Source organism: Seriola lalandi, unplaced genomic scaffold (assembly GCF_002814215.2).
Source record: "Seriola lalandi dorsalis isolate HSWRI2012SDOR001 ecotype SW California unplaced genomic scaffold, Sedor1 jcf7180002053531, whole genome shotgun sequence".
NCBI lineage: Eukaryota > Metazoa > Chordata > Actinopteri > Carangiformes > Carangidae > Seriola > Seriola lalandi.
The window spans coordinates 273308-295600 of record NW_019524084.1 but is presented as its reverse complement, the minus strand read 5'-3'; the positions used below and the strand labels follow the sequence as shown (position 1 = coordinate 295600).

Genomic DNA, 22293 nt, shown 5'->3' with positions numbered 1-22293 from the left:
GAATACCATACAAAAAAACACAAACAGCTACACACTTCTCCTCCCATGACACTCGTTTCCCCCTCCATTTGTCAACACACTCTCTCACACTTTTTAATTCCTGTTAAGCCGTCTGTCATCCCTCTTTCTTCTCCTTAAAAGTAGGCTATAGTAGCCTAGTGAATTTAAAGAGAAAGTCAATGAAAACACTTTTTAACACTTTTTGTAATGATAATCCATGTAATCCATGTTTATGTGACTAGATTTAAAATTGTAGCCATAATCAGTTGAGCATTTGATCCATTTATATATATTCTGTGCTTTTTTGATATTTGACACATTTCTCTCTTTATTGGTTTTTAAGATTTTAAAGATATTTATGATCAGTCTTAGGACATATAGCCTGTAGGCAGTGGTATGACTGCAATGTATGTTATGTTGTTATGTTGTTGTGTTGTATATATGTGAGGGTACATTTTTCAATATTCAGGTTTAGTGAAAATGTCAAAAAAAAGGGGAGTTTACACAGGAAAGCATTGATATCAAATAGGTCTCCTCTGTGTGTGGGTGCATGTGCAATACATAAGCACTTCTGCTACAGATTTCTCATGAGACATTTCTAAAAACTTAGGGCAGTTTAGTGGACAAGTAATTAAAGGCCATTTTTAAAGGGTGCCTTTAAAAAAATTCCTGTTACTTTTACCACTTTATTTTATTGTATCTGTCTAAAAAGAAAGAATTTTTGTAGTTTGTTTTTAAGCATAGACAGAGACACCAGCATGTAGATGTTTTGCTCTTTGTTCTGTAGACTTAACAATGAAATATATTGAGATGCTCAAATCGTAGCAGGAGGTGAAGCTCAGTACAGATTATTCGTATTTATCTGTCATCTTATCTTCTCCTGATCCCTCTCCAGTACCCTCTCCATCTTCTTTCTCATCAAGCCAGCGATGGACTGCCACAGGAAAAGGGACTACTTAAGGTCTTGTCAGGAGCTTGTTGAGAGGTAGTAATAGGTCTGCTGGACCGGTGATGATGAAAAAGAGAGATCTGCTCACAAGATCTAATTTTAGGCACTGACTAGAATGCTGTAGGCAAAAACTTGTTTTGTGTGCATAGAGTATGAAAGTGCACCAGCACCACCTATAGACAAGCAGTGTATGTGTACAATTTTATGTCAGTAACAATCATGACAATAATCATCCACTGTGTGAATATGTATACACAACTTTAAACACCTAAACTATTAATTAGGTTCGAATAACACATCACTGAGTGTGAAAGTTTGTCCTTGACCCTGAGAAACAGTTGTTGAACATGGGGGTTTGACAGGATGATCAGCAGCAGCATCTCAGTCAGATGTAGCTGAAGGCTCCAAATAAAAGCTAGTAAGTGATGATGTGTCATAGTTACAGGGATTTTCTAAAAATCTCTCTTTGAACATTTCATTTGACTAGTCTTGCTTGGATGGCATGGTTTAAAATTTTAAACAAATCACAAAAAAATGGTACCTGCCCCGATATACTGCATGTCTCATGTCTAATACATGCGACTGGCGTCCGACAAAGCCAACAGTTAAGTTGTGATTTTCACTTTCATCCAGCAGATGGCACCCTCACTCAAAGTAAAACCTGTAAAGTCTGACTATTGAGATTCACTAATAACAGTAGTAAACTGGCAGCCAGTCAGACCCAGGTTCACACCCACCTGTAATGAAGGCTAAATTAAAAATCTTGTTTGTAAATTATGAAACAGAGCAAAGCACTTTACAATTCCTCACATTTAGGTAAGTGAACTACACCTCTACAAGTTCTGGACATGAATAATATTATTTACATGGTTTCATACATTTTGAACTGTTGAACCGCCTCAAATGTGTGATATTGATGTGGAAGGAAAATTCAATAGTGACAAGACCAAACACATTAGAGAGCCTGTTATCCTGAAAGCTGTAACCTGCATGTGGAACAGTGGCTTTCCAAATGTAAAAAAACAACATAGTAAGATAAACATGAAAAACATAATTTATTTGACCAAATAATGAAACAGATAAAGACTGAGACACACTGAGGTGGAAAACAGACTAAGACAAAGTTCCCATGTTCTTCCACATTAGTGTCTGAGGGCAGACGAGAGGCGGCTGTGTGTAGGAAATGGTTGGATTTCCAAAGAACATAGTAAACATCAAGTCCAGTCTTAATTTAAAAGGCATGGAAGGAAAATGAAGGTAGTGCAGGACACAGGTATGTCGCCTCTCCACAGTGACAAAATGTAGCACAACCAGGATCCAGCAGCTTCAGGATTCATTCAAATCCAAGAGCCCCAAATCTGCCAAGTAAAGGACAACACAACTATTAGACACTGTTCATAACAGAAATGATGAAAAAAATGAACGCACTCAGCGTCGTCCTGAAACAAGTTGTTCTATGCAGTTGACCTATGTTTGAGAAAATAAAGCTCACGGACTGATAGTTTACTATTATTTATTTCCGCTTAAGGATTTACTGACCAATATCTGACCATTACCTTTACTACTGCGGCTGCAGACCTGGCAAAGGATCACAGGCCTAAGTTACAGTCACTTTCCAATGTAGCTGGACAAGTTTCAACTTACCATTCAGGCCAAATCCAGCTTCTTCTGTGTTTCTGACAGTTTTTCTTGCAGCCGTTTCTTCCTCCAGTCCAGAAACTTTCTCCTCATTCTGTTGGCCTGCCAGCCCGCCAGGAAGCCGGCGGCGAAAGAAACCACGACGGCGACTTGTAGTGTCCTCTCCGAGACCTCTGCCATGTTCACCTCTGGTTGACAGATGCGCACATTTGTGTAAGCCGCATGAAAATCTTAGCCACACTCATACAGGAAGTGAATCGTTCGCACTCACGCGATACCACAGGGACGTTAATCTCGCGGTCTTCGAAATAAAGGTTCGGAGCATGGATGTATTATGATACTGTACAACTACTAAAATAGGCCTAAACATATAATAATAATAATAATAATAATAATAATAATAATAATAATAATAATAATAATAATAATAATAATAATAATTTTACATTGACAGATGATAAAAAAGGGTTCATTTAAAAACAAGTTTATTTTGTCTGGGAAAAATGTGCTTTATATATAAAAAACATTAAAGTAAAAAGAAAGGGAGGTTCAATAAGGAGTCCAAATTTATTTAACATGGGTTACAGGTGTGATAAAAATTTGTGGAAAATTTGAAAATGTTTCATTTTGGGGTAACAGCTCTTGTGCAATACACTTCCCTAATTTCTTGCAAACCACTGATTTCCAGTTATCAGATTAAGTTATTCTGAAAATAAAACGTGTAAGTTTCATTCAGCCCATAGCTCACAAGGGCTGAAGACAGTCATGAAATACAGATTGAATTCATACATAGACATACATGCTGTACATCACATAAGTCTGTTTGTGGCACACAGACTTAAACAAATTAAAGCAAAACATATAGAACAGAAAATATCAAAGTGAGTAATGAGTACTGTACAGAAGGTTAAAAAAAACATTGTGTTTAACCACACATTTTACAAATCTGTCACATACTGCATGAATTTGATCATTAATGTGTTTACAAGTTTTTGTTTGTACAATTTTAAATGACAAAACTGTAATCGGTGGCTTCAAAAATTGTTATTATTAATGCTCAAGACATTTCACTTGTCACCTTATACAGTTTGGATATGAAACATTGGTTTATCATTTGGCAGAACAAAACACAGCTTAGAGGAATTCATATTGAAAATTACTGAAGAGGTATTGTATGAGAGGAATGTAAACTGTAGCCTTATGTGGAAGTCACACAGAGAGAGATATGAAGTGTATGAGAAGAGTTATGAAGTGTTGTGGTTGTAGTGGCGGTAATGGTTTCAGTGAGCATCAAGTTGCATGGGTTTGTGACAAGTTGCTTTTGCTCAAAACCCTTTTGCAACCTTCTGAAATAAGTCAAAGGCTGCAAAGTGGCCTGCAACTCAATATAGTCATTCAAAAACCAGTGAGTGTAACATGATTGATATGCAATCAATGAGAACATGCTGAGACTCCCCTCCAAGTTTCTATCTGTGTTTCCTTTCCCTCTTGTCATGTTAATAAACACAGTGTGGTCTTAAGCACCTCTGCTTAGTGAAATACCTCATGGCTTCACTGTTTATTCACTCAACACTGACATGTGGTTTCTGGTAAAAAAAAAAATTTCTTGGGGGTGAGATACATCACTTTTTTATAATGCAGTTTTACGTCTTTCAGCATAAAGATAAATCAAAACAAAATGAACAAGGATTTGTCACTTAATGTTAAGAATAATTCCTCTTAAGATGCACCCAGCTTGATGCTTAAGAACGGATCTAAGGATCACTGGCTTAGAAAACCTCTGAGCTGACACATTTCTTAGGCTTGATAGCTGTGCCCCCACAGTTATAGTGCAGCTTTGTTTTTGATTTTTGGGGACATTTTTGAAAGCAGTAGTTTGCATTAGCTGTTTGCAGCCAAAATATTTTTTAAATCAATTTAATGAAGAGTATGTGAGCTACCAACATAAACATTCTCACCAGTTTAGAACAAAACAGATTATCTTAAAAGACAGCAGCCTCTTCTTTAAGTTTAAATATGCTACTGAGGTAACGCACCATACAGGTTTGTAAAGATCCCTGTCCTTGCAGGTCTTCAGAGGTGTTGATACAGTGTCCATGATTAAGATCTGCACAAAATCATGCTGCTGAAAGTCAGATAGAGTTAAGTTATTACAGGTCACATTTCAGTATACAGTAGCTGCCATCAGCGTGGAGCCGAAACTATTTACAATCTAAAGCCATTCAGATCTCCAGTAAACAAAAAATGAAAATGAAATCATAGCTTCAGCTGTAAATAGTCTTAATATGTACAGTCAACATGTCCAATTTATCGCCAAAATGTTGGTGCAGATGCAGTAAAAGCCGTCAGTATACAATCAAAATCCAAAAGGCGCTCATGATCTATTGCTGATAGTTGAGGAAGTCTGAAAGAGTTAGCACTGGTTCAGTTTTAGTGAACGGTGATCAGGAGTTTGGCTCCTCGGCAGAAAATCACAACCGATTCTGTTTAAGCCTGTCGATGTGGTAACAGAGTTTGAGCGCAGGGCCCAGCTTCAGTCCCAGGTACTTCATCATCATCTCACTTTTCAGCAGGAGTAGGGCGTCTCCATCTATCTCCTAAAAACACATCACAGAGCCACGTTACTGATAGAATCTTCAATATAGCACATATTTCACCTAATTGCGTGGTTAACTTCACACATACAACAGTAAAAATCTTACAGATCTTACATCCTGAAATATGCAGCTCTGTTCCAATACATTTTGTATTACAGTGTCAGTCTTTGGCCAGAGCCATCTACAATATAAAGCAGTCTGGACTCACATGCTTCCTGAAGGCATCAGCGTGAGGTCCCAGGGCTTGGGGATCAGCATCTTTGATAAACCAAACCACCTCTTCCACACCCCAGCTGGATGGGTCCTTACCAGCAGGACGCTTGCACTCTCCAGAGTCTGGCATAGGCATGTAACCTATGAAGCACAAGGAGAGTGAAGATTTTATGCTCAAATGTTGAATATTATGGAGATCTAAACGAGTTTATTTGCTTTCTTGCAGAGAATCAGATGAAAAGATCGATACACCCCTCTAGTCTGTCTGATTAGTACGAAACTACAGACAGGAAAGGGTTAGCTTAGCTAGTAAGACTAGTAACAGCTATTTCCACCTGGCTCTGTCTGAAGGTGACAAAATGATCCAACCAGCACCTCTAAAGCCAATTCCCAAGTTATCTTGTTTGTTTATTTTGTACAAAAACCAATGTGCAAAACAACAATTTGTGGTTTAACTGTGTGTTAATTGCGTAATTGCGCTCCTCCTGGCATTTTCGTTATAACTTGAGGTTGCCAGGCAACCCGGAGAGGTTCCAGTCATACTTGATCCATTAGCATGACTGCATGTTACTCTGGCAAACAAAAGGGAATCAGTAAAGTCACTTTTACTTTTATCTTTAGCTCCTTTACTATAGAAGCAAAACTAAACAATATAGACAAAGATTTTAGGGAGAGCTCCCACCTTTAGTATTAAAATGCTTCAAAATCAGGAGCCAAGAGTGCAGCAATTTCTTTGGGGTTTCTCAGATTTTTAATCAGCCTGACTGATTGGACTTCTGCTCCTTGGCAGAACTATGACAGAAATCCTATCTCAACGTACCCGTAAGGATGATAAAGTGTAAGTTATCCTACGTTAACAGGATAACTAGAGAGAGAGAAATATGTCAGTGAAGCACATTTGGCACACACCACCACTGTCCTAACAGAAGGTCACATAAGACAAGTGAAAAGACCTGTGCAGGTGTACTATAGTTGTACGGGACCTTTAAAAGCATTGGTACAAAGCAGATTAAACTTTTAAAATATAGAAATGAGAGCTAATTATATGTATAAAGCAGCATTGCAATGATCGACAAAATAGGTGTATTGTGCAATAGTATTGTTGGCAAAACTACATCGGATGCCAACGCGTAGCCTCACCATTTCTGTTTCCGTCCTGGAAGCTTCCTGGACTGGACGCTTTTCTGCATACAGCCATTTGAGTAGAGCAACTGCTTCCACGATAAGGGTAAGAGTGCTTTGTTGGGTACTGTGATGTCATGACATTGAAGGCGGAGTCGCTGGGATCTACAGCGTAGCGCTTGGAGTCCACCGGTGGGTCGCATAAGAAGTCATCAGGCATTGGTGTCTCTGCTGAAGGAGGAAAGACAGGAAGTGGCATCATTAAATCTGAGCCCATGTGGAAAATACTGTCTTTTTCGTTTTGGTGATGTCATTCTTTCAGGAGGTCAAAGGTGAAATATCGCAACATTGATTGGGACAAAATTTTGTACATGGTTTTCAGAGGATGTAATGAGCTTGGTCAACAAATCTCTCAACAACTATTTATTAAACATCATCCATGTCGCGCTGGAGGAGAATTGCCTGACTTTTGCCATTTATCAGCTCAACATTTCTATTTGTCCAATACTTTGGTTTATGACCAAATACCTGAAAAGCTAATGACAGACCAATCGGCATCAGCTTTATTTCGTGTTTAGTGCTAATTAGCAACTGTTAGCATGACAGTGAACACGGTAAACTTGTGCTTGTGTCCGTTTTAGTATGCTAATGTTAGCATTTAGCTCAAAGGACTGCTGTACCTAAGCGTCTGCAGATTTATGTGCTACATTACACAGCAGTTACATTTTTCATGTCCTTTAAACACTGAGTAATTAATACATAGCTAATCTTTAGGTAATCTATGCTATAGCTCTCTCAGCCTGTTACATTATGGATGTGAAACAGCTGAACGGTAGTCAGTAATTCCTCTGAATCTGCTCCCTTTGTGCCAACCGTTTTTTCAGCTTGTCAGTGAGGTAGATGCCTGCTGGGTATGCCAGAGCTGCTAGGAGGTGCTTACGGATTTACCTGGTGACAGATTTATAAAATGGAAAAACTCCGCTGAGACGATTCTACAATGTGCGACACAGAGGTCAAATGTATTTCATTGTCTTCTGAAAAATCAATTATGTGATAAGATCTGTGCATGTGATTTTGGAGGCTTATATACTGACACACACAGATACACAGAGTGCTGAGCTGCCTTCATATCCTGCAGTAAATGCTTAATATTTTAATACTGAAGATACACACACCCTTATTGTCAATTTTAAAATATAAACACAATTTCTATCATGGTACAACTAAGATTAATTAAGGTTATCTCACATCTTTGAATCCTAACCTCTAAAATATTTGTAATTAAACCATGCAAATACTATACATTTTGACAAATAATAAATAATAAATAATAAATAAAATAAATGAATGTAAGAAAAACAATGATATAAAAAAAAGTATTTGAAAGGGAATTTATGCAGCTGAGTATCTGAAATAATATCTCTAAAATACAGAGACTATTTTTGAAATGCTTCTCCATTTCACCAGAGAAATGATTTACATATCTGTCTGGGTGGCACCACGGCGAGAAAAACTGGTTTTAGTGCATGTGCATATGTGTGTGTGTGTGTGTGTGTGTGTGTGAGTGTGTGTGTGTGCTTTATGTATGTCTACAGTGTGACATCAAACACTTTTCATGATTTGCAAGAACAAAGAGCAAACCCGTGGTCCTTGACACATGAGATTCCCATTCCCACCTCAAATACACTAAAGACAATCTTTAAATATTTGCTCATTCAGAGCAGGACAGGCTGTGGGGAAAAAAAGCAAAGGAAAAAAAGAGAGCAAGACAGAAAGGATGGCTGTATGAAATGTGTTATTTTTTGTGAAATATTAAAATATGTTTTTCTCCAGAGGCAAAGCAGGAGAGGAAAGCTAAGCGGTGAGACTGAAAGAGAATATGAAAGATGATACGTTTGGGTTATGTTTGAAGGCATTTATTTCTCATTTTAAAGCATGTAAACATTCGTACTAAACCCGCAGACACTGGTGCTGTTTTTGATTCAACATGCACACATACATAAGAGTCGGTGTTTTACATCTAAAAGCACATCTCCTCACACAGAACAAGTGATTGGTGTATTTCGAGAACAAAGAAGAAAAACACCATGTTGACACTTGTAAAGACAGAAGCGTTTTTTTAGTGCTGAATTCAGTCACAGTCACAGAGCAGGGTAGCAGGGATGAGTAAGATAGGATACAAAAATCATTAATTTATGATAATTTTTTACGAGAGGTTATAAAGGTTAAGATGACTGTGGTGTTACCTGTTAGGACCTGTGGTGTGGCAGAGTGGGGGACAATAGCAGCGTCCTGTGGGATGGAGCCCATTTCAGGTTCTGGTGTACTGTTGGGAGGAGAGTTGGCCAGTGGGGACATCACCATCCTGGGCTTCAGCTACAGATACACACATACACACACACACACACATAAGTACACACAGACACACACAATGGTGTTACTGTACAGCTGTAAGTCTGATTATATATCAGAAAACAACACTTTGGATTGCTGAAACTTCTTAGATCTTTACCACTAGTGGAGAAAAAAAAAGATATGCTAAAGAATGCTATGTTAGCAAATATAGATGAGGCTAAAATGTATCCTTTCAGCAACTAGAGGAAAGACCACGGTTTAAAGCAAAATTGAGAGTCTCAAAAATGCGATGGCAATGGTGGTAATACAACCAATTCCACTATTGACAGTACTACCACAACAAACATCAAATATCATTGCCATACCAATATGGTTCCTGTCTCAATTCTGGACGTTGGTTGCATATCACACCTCTCTCTCTCCCAAGTCTCTATCTACACAATGCCAATGCCAATATAAATTCCATTACCATTTACAAAGATAATACCAATACTAACACTTTTACTATTAGCAGTCTCAATACTAGCAAAAGTAGCAGCACGGTAACAGAAAAAGTAATTGTCCTAAATAATGCTTGTCTTATATTTAACAATAATCAAAGGTACCCTTCAGAGTTTTACCACTAGTTGTGCTAGAGGGCACTGTTTTGTAGAGTAGGTCCTCGTTTTGTATGTATTTCTAAAATGCACATGAAACGCAACATACACATTCATGCCAAAAGTTAAAATGAAGTTAAACACTTCATTTCACCGATCAGCTGTTGGTGAAAGTAGCGTACCAACAAACCTGTTAAAGCGTCAGCAAAAGAAAGGAAAGACAAAGAAAACTGCTAGCCGATGTAAATATGGACACAAACGATGCAGAACAATAATTCAGGCTTTATGAGGAAGGAAATGTTTTCAACACACAATGCATTTTGGAGAGAAAAACTGAAAATAAAACTATTTACAAGAAAATGACACAGGGTACCTTTAATGCGTTGGCAATAGACAAGAGTTTTTCAGTCATCCATCTCACACGCTTTGGATGGAAAAGATTTCTGTTTAAATCAATACAGCTGTTTATACAGATTTCAATTGCACTGCGAGTAACTACAAGTTTGTCTTAGGCTTTGAGTCTATTCCACTTTACACACGTAACTACATTGATCGGGTGTTGGACCCTGAGCTCTGTCAAAACATGGGTGACCTATACTCAATGCTGTACCTGAACGCATCCTGTTTAGATAGAGATGAAAGACTGAAGCTCATGCTGCTTTCACTACGCAGCCTGTGTAGACACTGTTTGGTTCTCATGGGAAAACAATAGTAATTTCAAAGATTAAAATAAAAATACAACAATGATTGACCCACCTTAAAGCCAGGTTTTCTGCCTCTCTTCTTCGGGACCTTGAGGGGCGACAGAGGCTCTACATAGTGGCTCTGGAACTCCAGCTTACGGATGGGGGGCCGTCCTCTCTTCCTTCCAGGTACTTTACCCTGGGGCCCCGCTATAAACTGTGGGCCAGGAGTGGGAGTCTGCATTTCGGAGCTGACAGACAGGGTACTCATCAGACCTGACAGAGACAGAAAGATTATTAAATAGAAAGTAACAGGAAGTGGCAGCTTTAAACTGCACGCACTACTGCCTTGGCTCCAAACTGGAGCGGAAACTTAGATGTACATGTGAGACTACCCCATCCACACAGAGAGAGAGAGCGATAGAGAGAGAGAGAGAGAGAGAGAGAGTGAGAGAGAGAAAGAGAGAAACTATAGGAAATAGAAACAAAGCAACATAAAGCTTTGTACTCTACCACACCCCTCCCCCTCTCCAGCTGCAAAGATTGCAATAAATATCATTACTGCACAGAGAGAGAGAGAGAGAGAGTGAGAGAGAGAGAGTGAGTGAGGGACAAAGCCACACACACACACACACACTCACAGAGGAAGTGAAAGCAAAGCACGTATACTCACAACACCCACACAATCAAACAATCAATCACACACACACACACACACACACACACACAGAGCAGTGGCTTCAAGTGTTTTTCTTGGTACCATTCATCCACATGGCCCTGACTTTCAGAATACATCCCTCTTTCAAACCATCTCTCCACCATTTAATTCATGCAACACGATCCCTTACCTGAAATGGCCCTTGAATATGAAGAGGTTGATGTTGTACTCATTCGCTGTCTTGTACCTATTATTCTTTTATTTCTGTCAGCTAAATTACACACACATCTGGCTTCATTACAGACACACTGGCGACTGTTATAGAATAAATCCCTCTTCCTGTGATGACGAATACTTGGTCATTGCAGAAAGAGGACAAACAGGAACAGAGACAGACAGACCACGTGAATATGCATGATCCCTTCCACCCTCTTTCTCTTCCTCAGACTGAATCACACAGAAAAGGCATCAAGATGAGCACATATTTATCATTCTGAGCTTTGCCTACCATGCACACAGCCGTCTGGTAATCAATGCCTGTGTGATGCTTCACTCCAGCAGCAGGTTTCTGGATATTCCCCTGATGGATCTCCAGCAGTCTGCCTCTACTGTTCTCTGCTGCTACACACTTTCAAGACACCGGCAACTCTGCACATCTCCCTCTCTCCGTCTCTCTCTCTCTCTTTCTCTCTCTCTGTTCCTCAATCTCCACCACCTTCCTCCGAAACAACCCCCTCCTCCCCTTCCCTTCTACCCTAACCCCCTTCCTCTGTGTCCCCTTTCAGTCGTCATAGCAACACGCCTCTAACATCCCGCGGCAGCCGGGCAGACGTGCTGAGCTCAGAGCGACGTCTGTGTGTGTGAGCGTGTGTGTGTGTGAGCGTGTGTGTGTGTGTGTGTGTGTGTGTGTGTGCGTGTGTGTATGTCTGTGTGTGGCTGTGTGGGACTGTAATGTAATTACAGTTGCCGCAGCTCAGGGTTTTTCTCGTCTGTCTTCAAAAAGAGGCTGAGAGCGAGTGACAAGGTATTCAAGCTGTGCAGTGTTCTGCGCTACAAGCGTTAGGGGTTAGAAACTCTAATCTGTACCATAGTCATTAATGAAGACATTTAAATTTCAACACAAGATGCATGTTCTCTTAATAAGTCCTATCAACAACAACAACAACAACAACAACAAAAAAAACTGTACCAAAATCTGATTATATTAAATCTTTTAAGTACTCTTAAATGCTTGAACTTTTCTCCTGGCACTAGAGATATCAGATCTTTTGTAAACATCAAAAGGTTCAAGTCGAAGCCCTTCAGGATTACTCTGCTGCTTTTGTTTGTGATAAAAGATCATATTTCTGTCAAAGCTCACTGCCTTCCTTATATTTATAGACTTCCTCTGTCTTTGTGTCAGCCCGTGCATGCTGCTTTTGTTTTATCTATAATGAAAAAAACACACATGGAAAGAAAAGAAGACCAGCCAAGGGCGAGGTTGTGAGTGATTTCCCTGCTGAGGTGCAGGTATTAAAAGAAAAAAGGAGTCTCCTGAGTGCTTTTTTGCTCTCATAGGCTACAAGTGTAGAGTACAACTCAGGCTTTACCCCTCGCCACCACATATTGATTAGTTACGCTCAGGTTGCTGTACTGATTCCCATTTCGAAGCCGTATTTGTGGGTTTTAACACTCAATCAAAATCAGGTTAACCTTTCAAAGGGGGGATCAAACGCCCGCGTGCCCTCGCTCGTACGCACCGCCGCTGCCAGCGTGTAAAGAGATTTGTCAGGAGTCGGCTGTAAAGCGGTCGCTCACAAGATGCCTTAACACTGAATGTGACAGGCCAGGCAAATTGTATTGTTTCAATGCTAGAAGCCTATACATGATAATAAAAAAAGGGACAATGAACAGCAAGGTCAGGACAATAATGCTATGATAGTGAGTGCTGCCGCACATAGACTCACTTAATCTGCAGTGACCGTGATGGTAGGAGGCCTGTGTGTGCGTGCGCGTGTGTGTTTGTGTATGTGAAGGAAGGGACCCATAAATCATAAAAGTAATTACACAGTGAGATTAATCCTGATGTCCCTCCTCAATCAGTCCTGTCCCATTACAGAGCATCACGTTACAGACAGAGACAGACTGAGAGAGAACAGATAATCATCTTTTACTTAAAAAGAATTGGATATGGGGGGGGGGGCACCCATTAACACCGACTGACAATTTGAAACAACACCATTTTTTTCAGGCGAGGGGAAAGCTTTGCACCACTGCACTGCACCCTAAGACAATACATTTGGGACCACAGCCTAATTTGTTTATGGCTAATTAAGCAATTAAGCAATCAGTGAACCCCTACACCCAATTTTATTTTCCGACTAAGGGATATTGTCTCCTTTTGGAAGCCAAATGTGAGAGGGAGGCATTTGAAAGCTGTTGGAGCCTGGTGATATGGCCACAGTAATGCAGCCATGATCAGCAATGATTAGCATAACTTAATCACTAGCTTCAGGGGATGGAGATTTGTATCTGTTTTCACTTATGCAGAGGGGAAACCGCAATGAAGTGAGTTATGCTAATGCCTTTCTAAACTGCACACCTACTCACATAAACAAATAGTCTAAACACTGTGTAACACACACACACACACACACACACACAAAAATACATGCATAAAATAACTGCATTTTAACTAGAAACTATATGCCCTCGCCTGGCTGCAGAATAGATTATTGTGTCTATTATGTGTGTGTGTGTGTCTGTGTGTGTGTGTGTCTGCATGCGTGCATGCGTGCGTGCGTGTGTGTGTGTGTGTGTGTGTGTGTGTGTGTGTGCGTGCGTGTGTTCTGTAATCAATGTAACAATGTAACAGCCCCCCTGAATTTATTTACAGCTCAGGCAGGGCGTCACCATGGTAACAGACAGTGAAATCGGATCCTGCGCCAGAGTCATGTGATAAGGTGGGAATAAATAAACGCATAAACAGCAATGTGTGTATTAAATAGGCACACTCACACGTGCACGCACACACAAACACACACACACACACACACACACACACACACACACACACATACTGCCCCTCCTTATCTCCACTGAGACCCTTCATAACACAACACACTCCAGAAGAAAGGGAAGGTGAGGAGTATGGCTCTTTTCATCAGCTTCATGTCAGGAAAAAAAGGAGATAATTTGATAAATCACATCCCTCTTCTACAGACACATTAACTCATACACATTTACAAATTTAAATAGACTGCACACGTTTGAAATTAGGCTTCTTTAGTAGCTACAGTGGTGGTACATTCAAGTACTATACTTAAATGTATGTATTTTATTTTACTTAAGTAAAACAAAATAGAAAACAAACAAAATAAAGTGCAGAGATTCACTTTTCTTACTTTGTGGGTGGGTGTCAGGGGCGGGGCTCCTCAGTCTCCGCCCAGCTGGCTCTGTCTCCAAGTCAACCAGCTGCCAGCAGCCTCGCCCCCGGTCGTCGTGATGATCCAGACGCAGACGCAGACGTACACCCTTACTGAGGACACCGGGCAACCAGCCAACAGGCGGCGGAGGAGGGGCCAGTTCCAGGTGTGAATCAGTGTTGAAATCCTGCCCTCGTCGCAGTCTCATCCCCGCGCAGCCCGCAAGCGTAGGGCGAGATACATCACACTGGTGAAAAAGAGAAAAACATTCAACAACAACCTTTTAGACCGCTGCAGGAAAGATGTATTTCTAGATGTGCTTTTGGAGTACTGCAAAAAAATAAGCTCTGTGACTGTGATAATCTTCACAAATGAACATCACTTTTATGATTTTTGAAGCGTAAATAGTCAGTAGAAAAACTTATGCTAGGCTATAAACAATCTACACCGCCGTTGCATGACTTCAACATCACCACTACTAAACTTCCAACTAGTAGTTTGACTTGGCGCTTCGCTCCTCTACAAAAGCCTTCCCCCTTAAAAAGTTAGTGATAGTTTGAAGAGTGTGAGTATAAACACCAGGCTGTAAAGGTGGACGGGTGAGTAGATATTTGTGTTCAGCCTGATAACATTTAACATCCTCGACAACCTCTGTAGTCTAATTCAGCCACTTGTTAGCAACCGTTTTTTAACACACCTAAAAGCTCAAAGAAATCCCGACTAAGGTATTTACTAACGTATTTTATTCATTCATTCGTTCAGATTAAAACTTGAAAATGTCTTGAGCTTATGTTAACCTCTAGACCTCATTTCAGCCATCTAGCCATAAACCCATTCAAAAAACCCATACAACTCAGGACAAAGGAACTGCACACTATAGTGTAGATCAAATCATATATATGTAGTATAAAAAGAATGTTGCACAGGTCCGTGGGCCTGCTGTCAAATGCAAATGTATATATAGGGTTTTTTTTTTTTCAATGAATCTGAATTCTATAAATCACACTTAACACATAACAAAGTACACCATTATTCCATTTCTCAACATTAATCACATCTTCTAGAAATTAATTTCAGATCTTTCAATGGTAAAATGGATGTGGGAGTGGTAGAAAGCAGGCAGACAGAGGGATATAGGGAGAAAGACAGAAAAAGACAGGGAGAGTGGAAGGAGCATTAAAAAACAAGAAGAAATCGGGGGGAGGGGTGTGTGTAATTATATCACTTTGTGTTCAGAGGTCAAAGAAATAAACTGGAGGCTAATAGGAGAATATGGCTTTACTAATGATAAAAGTACTGGGCACAATGTGTCTATTGTGCTGTAAAGTGAATGCAATTTGGTCTCCAGGGCACTGGATTTACTGATTAACTTTAACTAACTAAGCTTTCAGTCTCCTCTATATTGGATGGAACAAAGGCGAATGAAGATGAGAAAGAAGGAAGCTGTGAAACTTGTTAGAGCTGATGGAAATGTTCACATTATCATGCTGTTACCCTATTCTGCAGATCTTATTTTCTGTTTGGTGGTTGTTAGTCCTGCAGTAATCACCCATGGCTTTGTTTACCACCTGCAGGCTGAAGGTGGGTGAAAGGAGAACAATGCTCGCTCATTTCGCCGATTTGAACGTTAAATTATGGGTTCCAGCGTTAGAGGTTTAGCACGAGCTCTGAAGCACTCCGTCTCATCACAAAAATGATATTAATTAAAAACAACCTATGGTTCATACAAAGACTTCTCCATTTCAAAGCTCTGTGGATTATCTGCAAATACTATAAGAGAAAAAAAGGAAGGAGTTCCATCGTATCACAAACATCATTACTCTTCTGACACAATTCATTTATTTTAACCACATACAGTGAAGTGACTACATTTCCTAAATAAGTAGTGTTTACCGTGTTAACCATCTTAGTTTATTGTGTTATCATGTGAGTGTTTGTTAAGAAAAAAAACCCCCACAAAGGACAGCTAAGGCTGATGTAAGCCGGGGCTATAAAACGTTAGCGATATGTACATGAGACAGACACTTCATCAGTAACAATAAGAAAACCATATAAAGCCAGATAGTTTCATGGTTGCATGAACAAACCCCAAGCTTGCTCCCTCCCTGGCTCATAAACACAGTGACACGCAAACAGTCAATCATTTAACAAGTCTGTTGTTAGGTCACACCAACAACAACTAAAGCACGGAGTCAGAAAATGAGTGCAGCCAGTGAAGAAGGTGAAAAACAGTTAACAAAAAAATGACAGCTCAGCTCATCAGTATGGCAGGTTTTTTAAGCCAAGCCAATATCCGAACACTGCTGAGTGTCCCTGTGCAGGAAAACCATCAGGACCAAAAGCGAGAGTACAACAAACTTCTTTTATCATCTGAGCTGCTTCCACCCAACATGTAGTCCGTCACGACCAACATCTGCGACATCTAAAGACACAACTCACAGGCAGTCCATGGTGGAGGGGTACCCATGCACTAGTGTACTGCGTTTCTCCTGGTCTTTATTAAAATAGGTCATTAAAAATTATCACTAATAATTGATACGTTCTTATACATTTTTGACCATATCGCCCAGCACTAGGCCGATGAATGTCATTAGTTTTGCAGGTCATTAACCAAGGTAATGGACAAAATGGAATTTTGACCTGATGATCACACGAGAGAAAAATCAGGGAAACACCAAAGTCATTAGGGTTCATCCTCTAAGAACCATGAATGTTTGAACATCTACCATTCCATATAGTAGATGTTGAGAATTCACTGGATGAGTTAAAAGTCTGACCTGTTGGTGGCGCTAGATTAAAACTTGATGAATAACCAAAGTCATTAGTGTTCATTCTCTGGGAAATTTGCCCAAAAATCCATCCAACAATTGCTAAAACATATCAGTAAAAAACAAAAACCTGATGGTGGCGCTAGAGGAAAGGTCGGATGTTCACCTAACAGAATTAGAATTCATCCTCTTTAGATCATGAACGTTTGCACAAACTTTCATGGAAAACCACAGAATAAAAAGTGGTAGACCAAGTGACCAACTGACAGAGAAATGTTAACATCCCCACAGCCACGCCACTAGCATGGCTTGATACTCAAAAAGCACATTGGCACAGAAAGCTATTCAGTAAAATGGAATGACTTTAATCTCTAAGGAAACAATGAGGAGATCGAGGCATAAAGATGAGTCAAATGGTTTGGTTCTTGGGTAAACTGTGGGAAAAATGAAAAGTATGTTGTTGTGAAACATTTGTACATTTCAGGAGCTATTTTCCAGTGAATTAACAAGAAACAGGCTAAACTCACTGTGGTGCTTTTTTTGTTTATTGTTTATTTGTTTAAAAATGTGAAAATGAATTTAAAAAAGTCAAAGGAAAGGTATAAAAAAAGAACACAGGAAAAAAAGTGGGGCAATAAGAGAAAGGAGTACAGAGCTTTTCAGTGCTGAGCTGTCAGCTTCGATCTGGTTGGAGATTAAAAAATCACCCCTCAACTCCAATATTTCACATTTACCAAAAAATTTGAAACATCAAAACAGTGATCCTGAAAAACATGAAAGAAAACAGTTCCTCATACACACACACACACACACACACACACACACACACACAGCAGCTATCTGTAGCACCATGAAACAACCGGAATGATAGAAGTTAGACTTGATGAAACAGAGTGTAACCCATCCAACACACACACACACGCACGCACGCACGCACGCACGCACGCACGCACGCACACACACACACACACACACACACACACACACACAGGGGAATATTTCTGTTTCTATCTCAAGGCTCTGGGTCCCATGGGAGCAGAAAACTACTTTATCTTCCCACTTTACCAAAACACTTGTGGCTTGGAGCCCTGCCAGGAGTGTAGCTGCTGGAGAGATTCTTCTTCTTCTTTAACAGAATCAAACACGCACGGACACACACAGACATACATAGACAAACACTCACACAGCTGCTGTTCGTTCCCATAAGCTGTGGAATATACAAGTAGTGAAGGAGAAAGCACACGAGAGGCTTGCAAGTCTTATGGCTTCGGTTTTTCCATTGAAGGGAGTGACTTAAGTCGTCTTCTCATTCCACATTCTCTACATGTTTAACATCTTGTCTCTTCTTATGTTACGGTTGATTGTAAATCTTGATAGATGGGGCCATAAATAATACTGGATGTTGCTTTCAGGTCTAAATATCAAAAACACAGCTTCATTTGTCTGCAGGCTGCTGTGAGCTTCTTTTAAATCAGAATGTGAAATGTGTAATTGAACAGATCACATTTTCAACCATGGAATCCACAATGTATTTGCATGTGAGTCTTGTGCCAATAAGTCCTAGTCTGATCACAGTGTACAGTTAGATGATTAGTGGGTTTAGTGATGCAACTAACAATTATTTTCATTGTTGATTAATCGCTCAGTTTGGTCTGTGAAATGTGTGAAAAGGGTGAAAAATGCCCAATGCAATTTCCCACAGCAAAATATATTCTATTTACAATCATCGAAGATTAAAATAACCAGAAGAAAATGCACATTTCAGAAGCTGAAAACAGTACATTTCTGGTATTCATTAACATGACTTAAATGATTCACAAATTTTGTTTTTGATTAACTAATCATTTCTCCGTCTGGGAAACACAAAATCAAACGATCCATCCTTGTGTGCCTTTGGAAATAGCATATTTTGGGGTCAAAGTACAATTTCATGCACAAAACCTGCAGGAAATGATCCTGCTGTTGACCTCTGTCTGCCACAATTTTGTAGTTGTGTGTTTGCTGTGAAAGCCTTTTCACTTTGTTAGTCACTGCAAAAGGACCAATAACGTGCCACCCTGAAATGGTGGTGCATCTTTTCTTTATTAGAAAGCTTTCTCAAACATCGTCTTAGAAGGAGGCTAAAACCAAACTGTGGAATGTCAGTCCACAGTGGACTACAAACTCTTCCTTTGATATTAACAGTGGTCCCAGGCCTTGGTTTTAGTCTGCACTGCCATGCAACATTTTTGATCCCAGGGTAAAATATTTTGATAAAAAGGAAATAAAATGGAGAGCAAAAGGAAAAAAAAAAAATCTTTCTCCCACTGTGTCCTTAGCCTTTACTCTTTTTTTGTGTGGAAACACAGTTGTTCTCAGAAGTGCAAACCTTTTACTAAACCTTATTTGCTGTAACAATGTTTTGGATCCACTGACCTCCACTGGCCTGGCGTCAAGCCCAAAGTCAAAGACTGAGATGTTCCGGCTGATATGAAAGCAGAGTGATAGCCTGTGTTGTGCTCTTTGCTATTTGCATGCTTTACCAGTGTTCATCTGTTATTCCAGCAACATACACAAAGACACACAACACCACCTTTAGTGCACACTGTACGCTCAAGCAAATTATGCACGGTTGGTGGAGGGCCAACGGTTAACTTTCAGTATATTCAAATTCATAGCATAAGATTAGGCCCATGGTTGAGAAGAGAAGAGAAGAGAAGAGAAGAGAAGAGAAGAGAAGAGAAGAGAAGAGAAGAGAAGAGTGTTGTATTTCATTGATAGATAAAGATAGGTACACTAGAAATAGATCCACAGAGAGGTCTAACTCCCTTGGGTGCACCTTCCCACAGAGGCCCCACTCTGTTATAATCTTAAAAACACAGTTTGTACTGTCTGTATAATGCACTTGAGGCAAGTAAGTATTTATCAATGGCCTGCAGCAGTCCACTGCAATCAACTTTTTTGGTGTGTCATGAGAAAATAATGAATTTGGCCTAGATAATTAGTTAAAGCATTGCCATGACAACAAAAATTCACCCACACAGTATTACAAAGTGCACGTGGAGATTAAAAAAAAAAAAAGAAGAAGAAGAAAAAAAAAAAGAGTTTAAAATGACCTTGTGTTTTATGCTCCTGGGATTGTATATTTAGTACTGCAACAGGAACATGCAGTGATATTAACAAACAGCCTATGGCATCGACTTGTATGAGACTGAAGTGAGTTTATTTTGACCTTGTTGTACGGTACACTAGTACGAGAATGTATTATATTAATAACCTACAATTCATTTTTATTCATATGCCTTTAAGTTCGTTTTCGTGATAGAGTCTGTGGTATCTTTACCTATCCCGGTAGGGGTGATTCAACAGCGGGAATCCATTTCTCCACGGCAGGCGAGCAGGCTGTCTTCGTTCAGACCGTGAGCCGGTGCATGGAGCGGTGACACCACCGGGACTCTCGGCCTGGATCAGTCCGGGTTCCACCCCTGCAGATGCGGCAAAGCAGCGAGCGAGTGCCGCGCGCGGGCTGTGTCCGGAGAACTGCAGGCGGGAAACGAAGCCGCAGTTTCAACCTTCCCAACGATGTCCAGAGGTTTTGGCAGAGAGTTGTAACGTCCTCAAGGGCGCAAGTTAGGGGGAAACAAACGAGCGAGTGAATCGTTAAACAGCGGGGGCGTGTTGGTTCGGGTAATTTTCCTATCTGGCTTCTAGGTTGCGTCTCATTACCTGCACTGCTTTGGTAGACAGAGAGGGAGTGATGGCACCGTAAATAAAATAGCAGCTACTCAAACTGAAGAGGTTCAACCCCTTTTTGATAACACAAAAACAACTCCTTGATAAACGTGGTGTGGGTGTTTGAGCTGAACTCGGATAAAATAACCGAATTCAGTTTAATCTTTCTATTTTTCCATTAACATTTATTATGTGCTTCATATTTATTCATGTAGACATAATTTACCACCGTTTTTTACTTTAATGTTAACACAGATATGTTAATTTCCCCTATGTTTCCTGGCCCCATCAACCCAAACTTATGTAGCGTTTCCTGGAAAGATATTTTCCTTATCACGGTATTATCTTGAGAAACGTACCCTAAATTTGCAAAACCTTACATACAGGGAATCCCCTGGGCAGGGACCTACTCATTAAGTGTGGAGCCTCGGTGCTATGCAGCCCGCATGGGCTGATTGTCACGTTCCCCAATGGTTTCACTACGAACTGTTCCATCCCCTCTCTGTCTACTTCCTCACATATGATGCTAGCTGCTGACACCCCCCCGCCTGCCACTCTATGGGCTGACATCTATTGGGGGCTTATTGCAGCTGAAGGCCCTCATGCAGGCGGCATAACATCATTATTCACTCAGTGGCGCCCTTAGTTACAGGCTCTGCATCCCTATGCTCCTCCCTGCGACCCCTATCATGTTACATTGTTTTATGACAGGGACAACACAGAAGTTTATCAGCAGGCTTTTTATGCTGAACTTGAAGGCAAAAGTTGGCAGATTAACTGTTAACGGTCACGGACTGGGTGTCCACCCAGATTCCTAGTCTGTTTTATTCTTGTAGTGAAAAATCATACAAAATAATGCACGCCACCAGAGATGTTGCTCTGTTAGAACATAAACAATGTTACAGACAGTCAGTCACATTTCTAGGGAGAGTGGTTTCAGCCACAGGCACATCCATCTCAGGCTCACATCGTTCCTCCATCTCGCATCACTCTAGGCCGTGTACTGTAAAAGACATTTTATCATTCCTAGGTCTGACAGGGTTTAGCAGACATTTTGTCCGTCAATTCTGTGAGCTCACCTCTCCTTTGCGTGCTCTCGTTAATCAGCAGGGTATGCGTAACCTCAAGGCCATTCTGACCTGGTCTACGGAAGCTGAAGCGGCTTTCATTCGTTTGAAACAAACACTGGCACAGGCAGCTGATCTTGCAGGTCCGGATTACAAAGAATCCTTTTTTCCTTGATGTTTCTGTAAAAGATAAAACTGCCATGTGGTGTGCTTTTCCAGAAAAAAGGGGGAGGTAGACAGGTGTTGACATATGCTAGTGTAATGCTGGATCCCACGGAGGCCAGACACCCTCCATGCACCAGACATGCAGCAGGAGTAGCTAAACATACAAAAAACGGCACACATAGTAATGGGACATGCATTGACAGTATTAACAACGCACAGTATTGTGGCATACGTGAACTCAGCATCATTCACCATGATATCACTGAGGCAGAATAGGCTAGAGAAGTTGCTAGGAGCAGCACACATCACTTACACCCATGAAGGAATCAATCTGGCAGATAATATGGGAGAAGGGACACCACATTGT

At 40.4% G+C, this 22293-nt stretch overlaps 2 protein-coding genes across 4 annotated transcripts; both read right to left on the bottom strand.

Moving 5' to 3' along the window:
* Window positions 1-1980: 1980 nt before the first annotated feature.
* lnc.lemp (lncRNA encoded micropeptide) lies at window positions 1981-2831 on the bottom strand. Its single transcript, XM_087172629.1, has 2 exons — window positions 2594-2831; window positions 1981-2307 (listed from the first exon to the last, which is right to left on the bottom strand). The coding sequence occupies exon 1, from the start codon at window positions 2765-2767 to the stop codon at window positions 2597-2599; it is 171 nt and encodes a 56-aa protein (XP_087028755.1). The 5' UTR covers window positions 2768-2831; the 3' UTR covers window positions 1981-2307; window positions 2594-2596.
* A 224-nt stretch (window positions 2832-3055) lies between these two features.
* On the bottom strand, window positions 3056-20895 carry scml4 (Scm polycomb group protein like 4). Of its 3 annotated transcripts, XM_023401179.2 has the most exons (7): window positions 20306-20895; window positions 14195-14462; window positions 10227-10429; window positions 8766-8895; window positions 6538-6750; window positions 5393-5538; window positions 3056-5184 (listed from the first exon to the last, which is right to left on the bottom strand). In XM_023401179.2, exons 2-7 carry the CDS (start codon window positions 14421-14423, stop codon window positions 5059-5061), a joined length of 1047 nt encoding a protein of 348 aa, XP_023256947.1. In that variant the 5' UTR covers window positions 14424-14462; window positions 20306-20895; the 3' UTR covers window positions 3056-5058. The 3 variants fall into 3 exon arrangements, with proteins under 3 accessions (XP_023256947.1, XP_087028754.1, XP_087028753.1); XM_087172628.1 differs by lacking the exons at window positions 14195-14462; window positions 20306-20895 and adding an exon at window positions 11320-11503; XM_087172627.1 differs by lacking the exons at window positions 14195-14462; window positions 20306-20895 and adding an exon at window positions 11002-11305.
* Between the last annotated feature and the right edge of the window lie 1398 nt (window positions 20896-22293).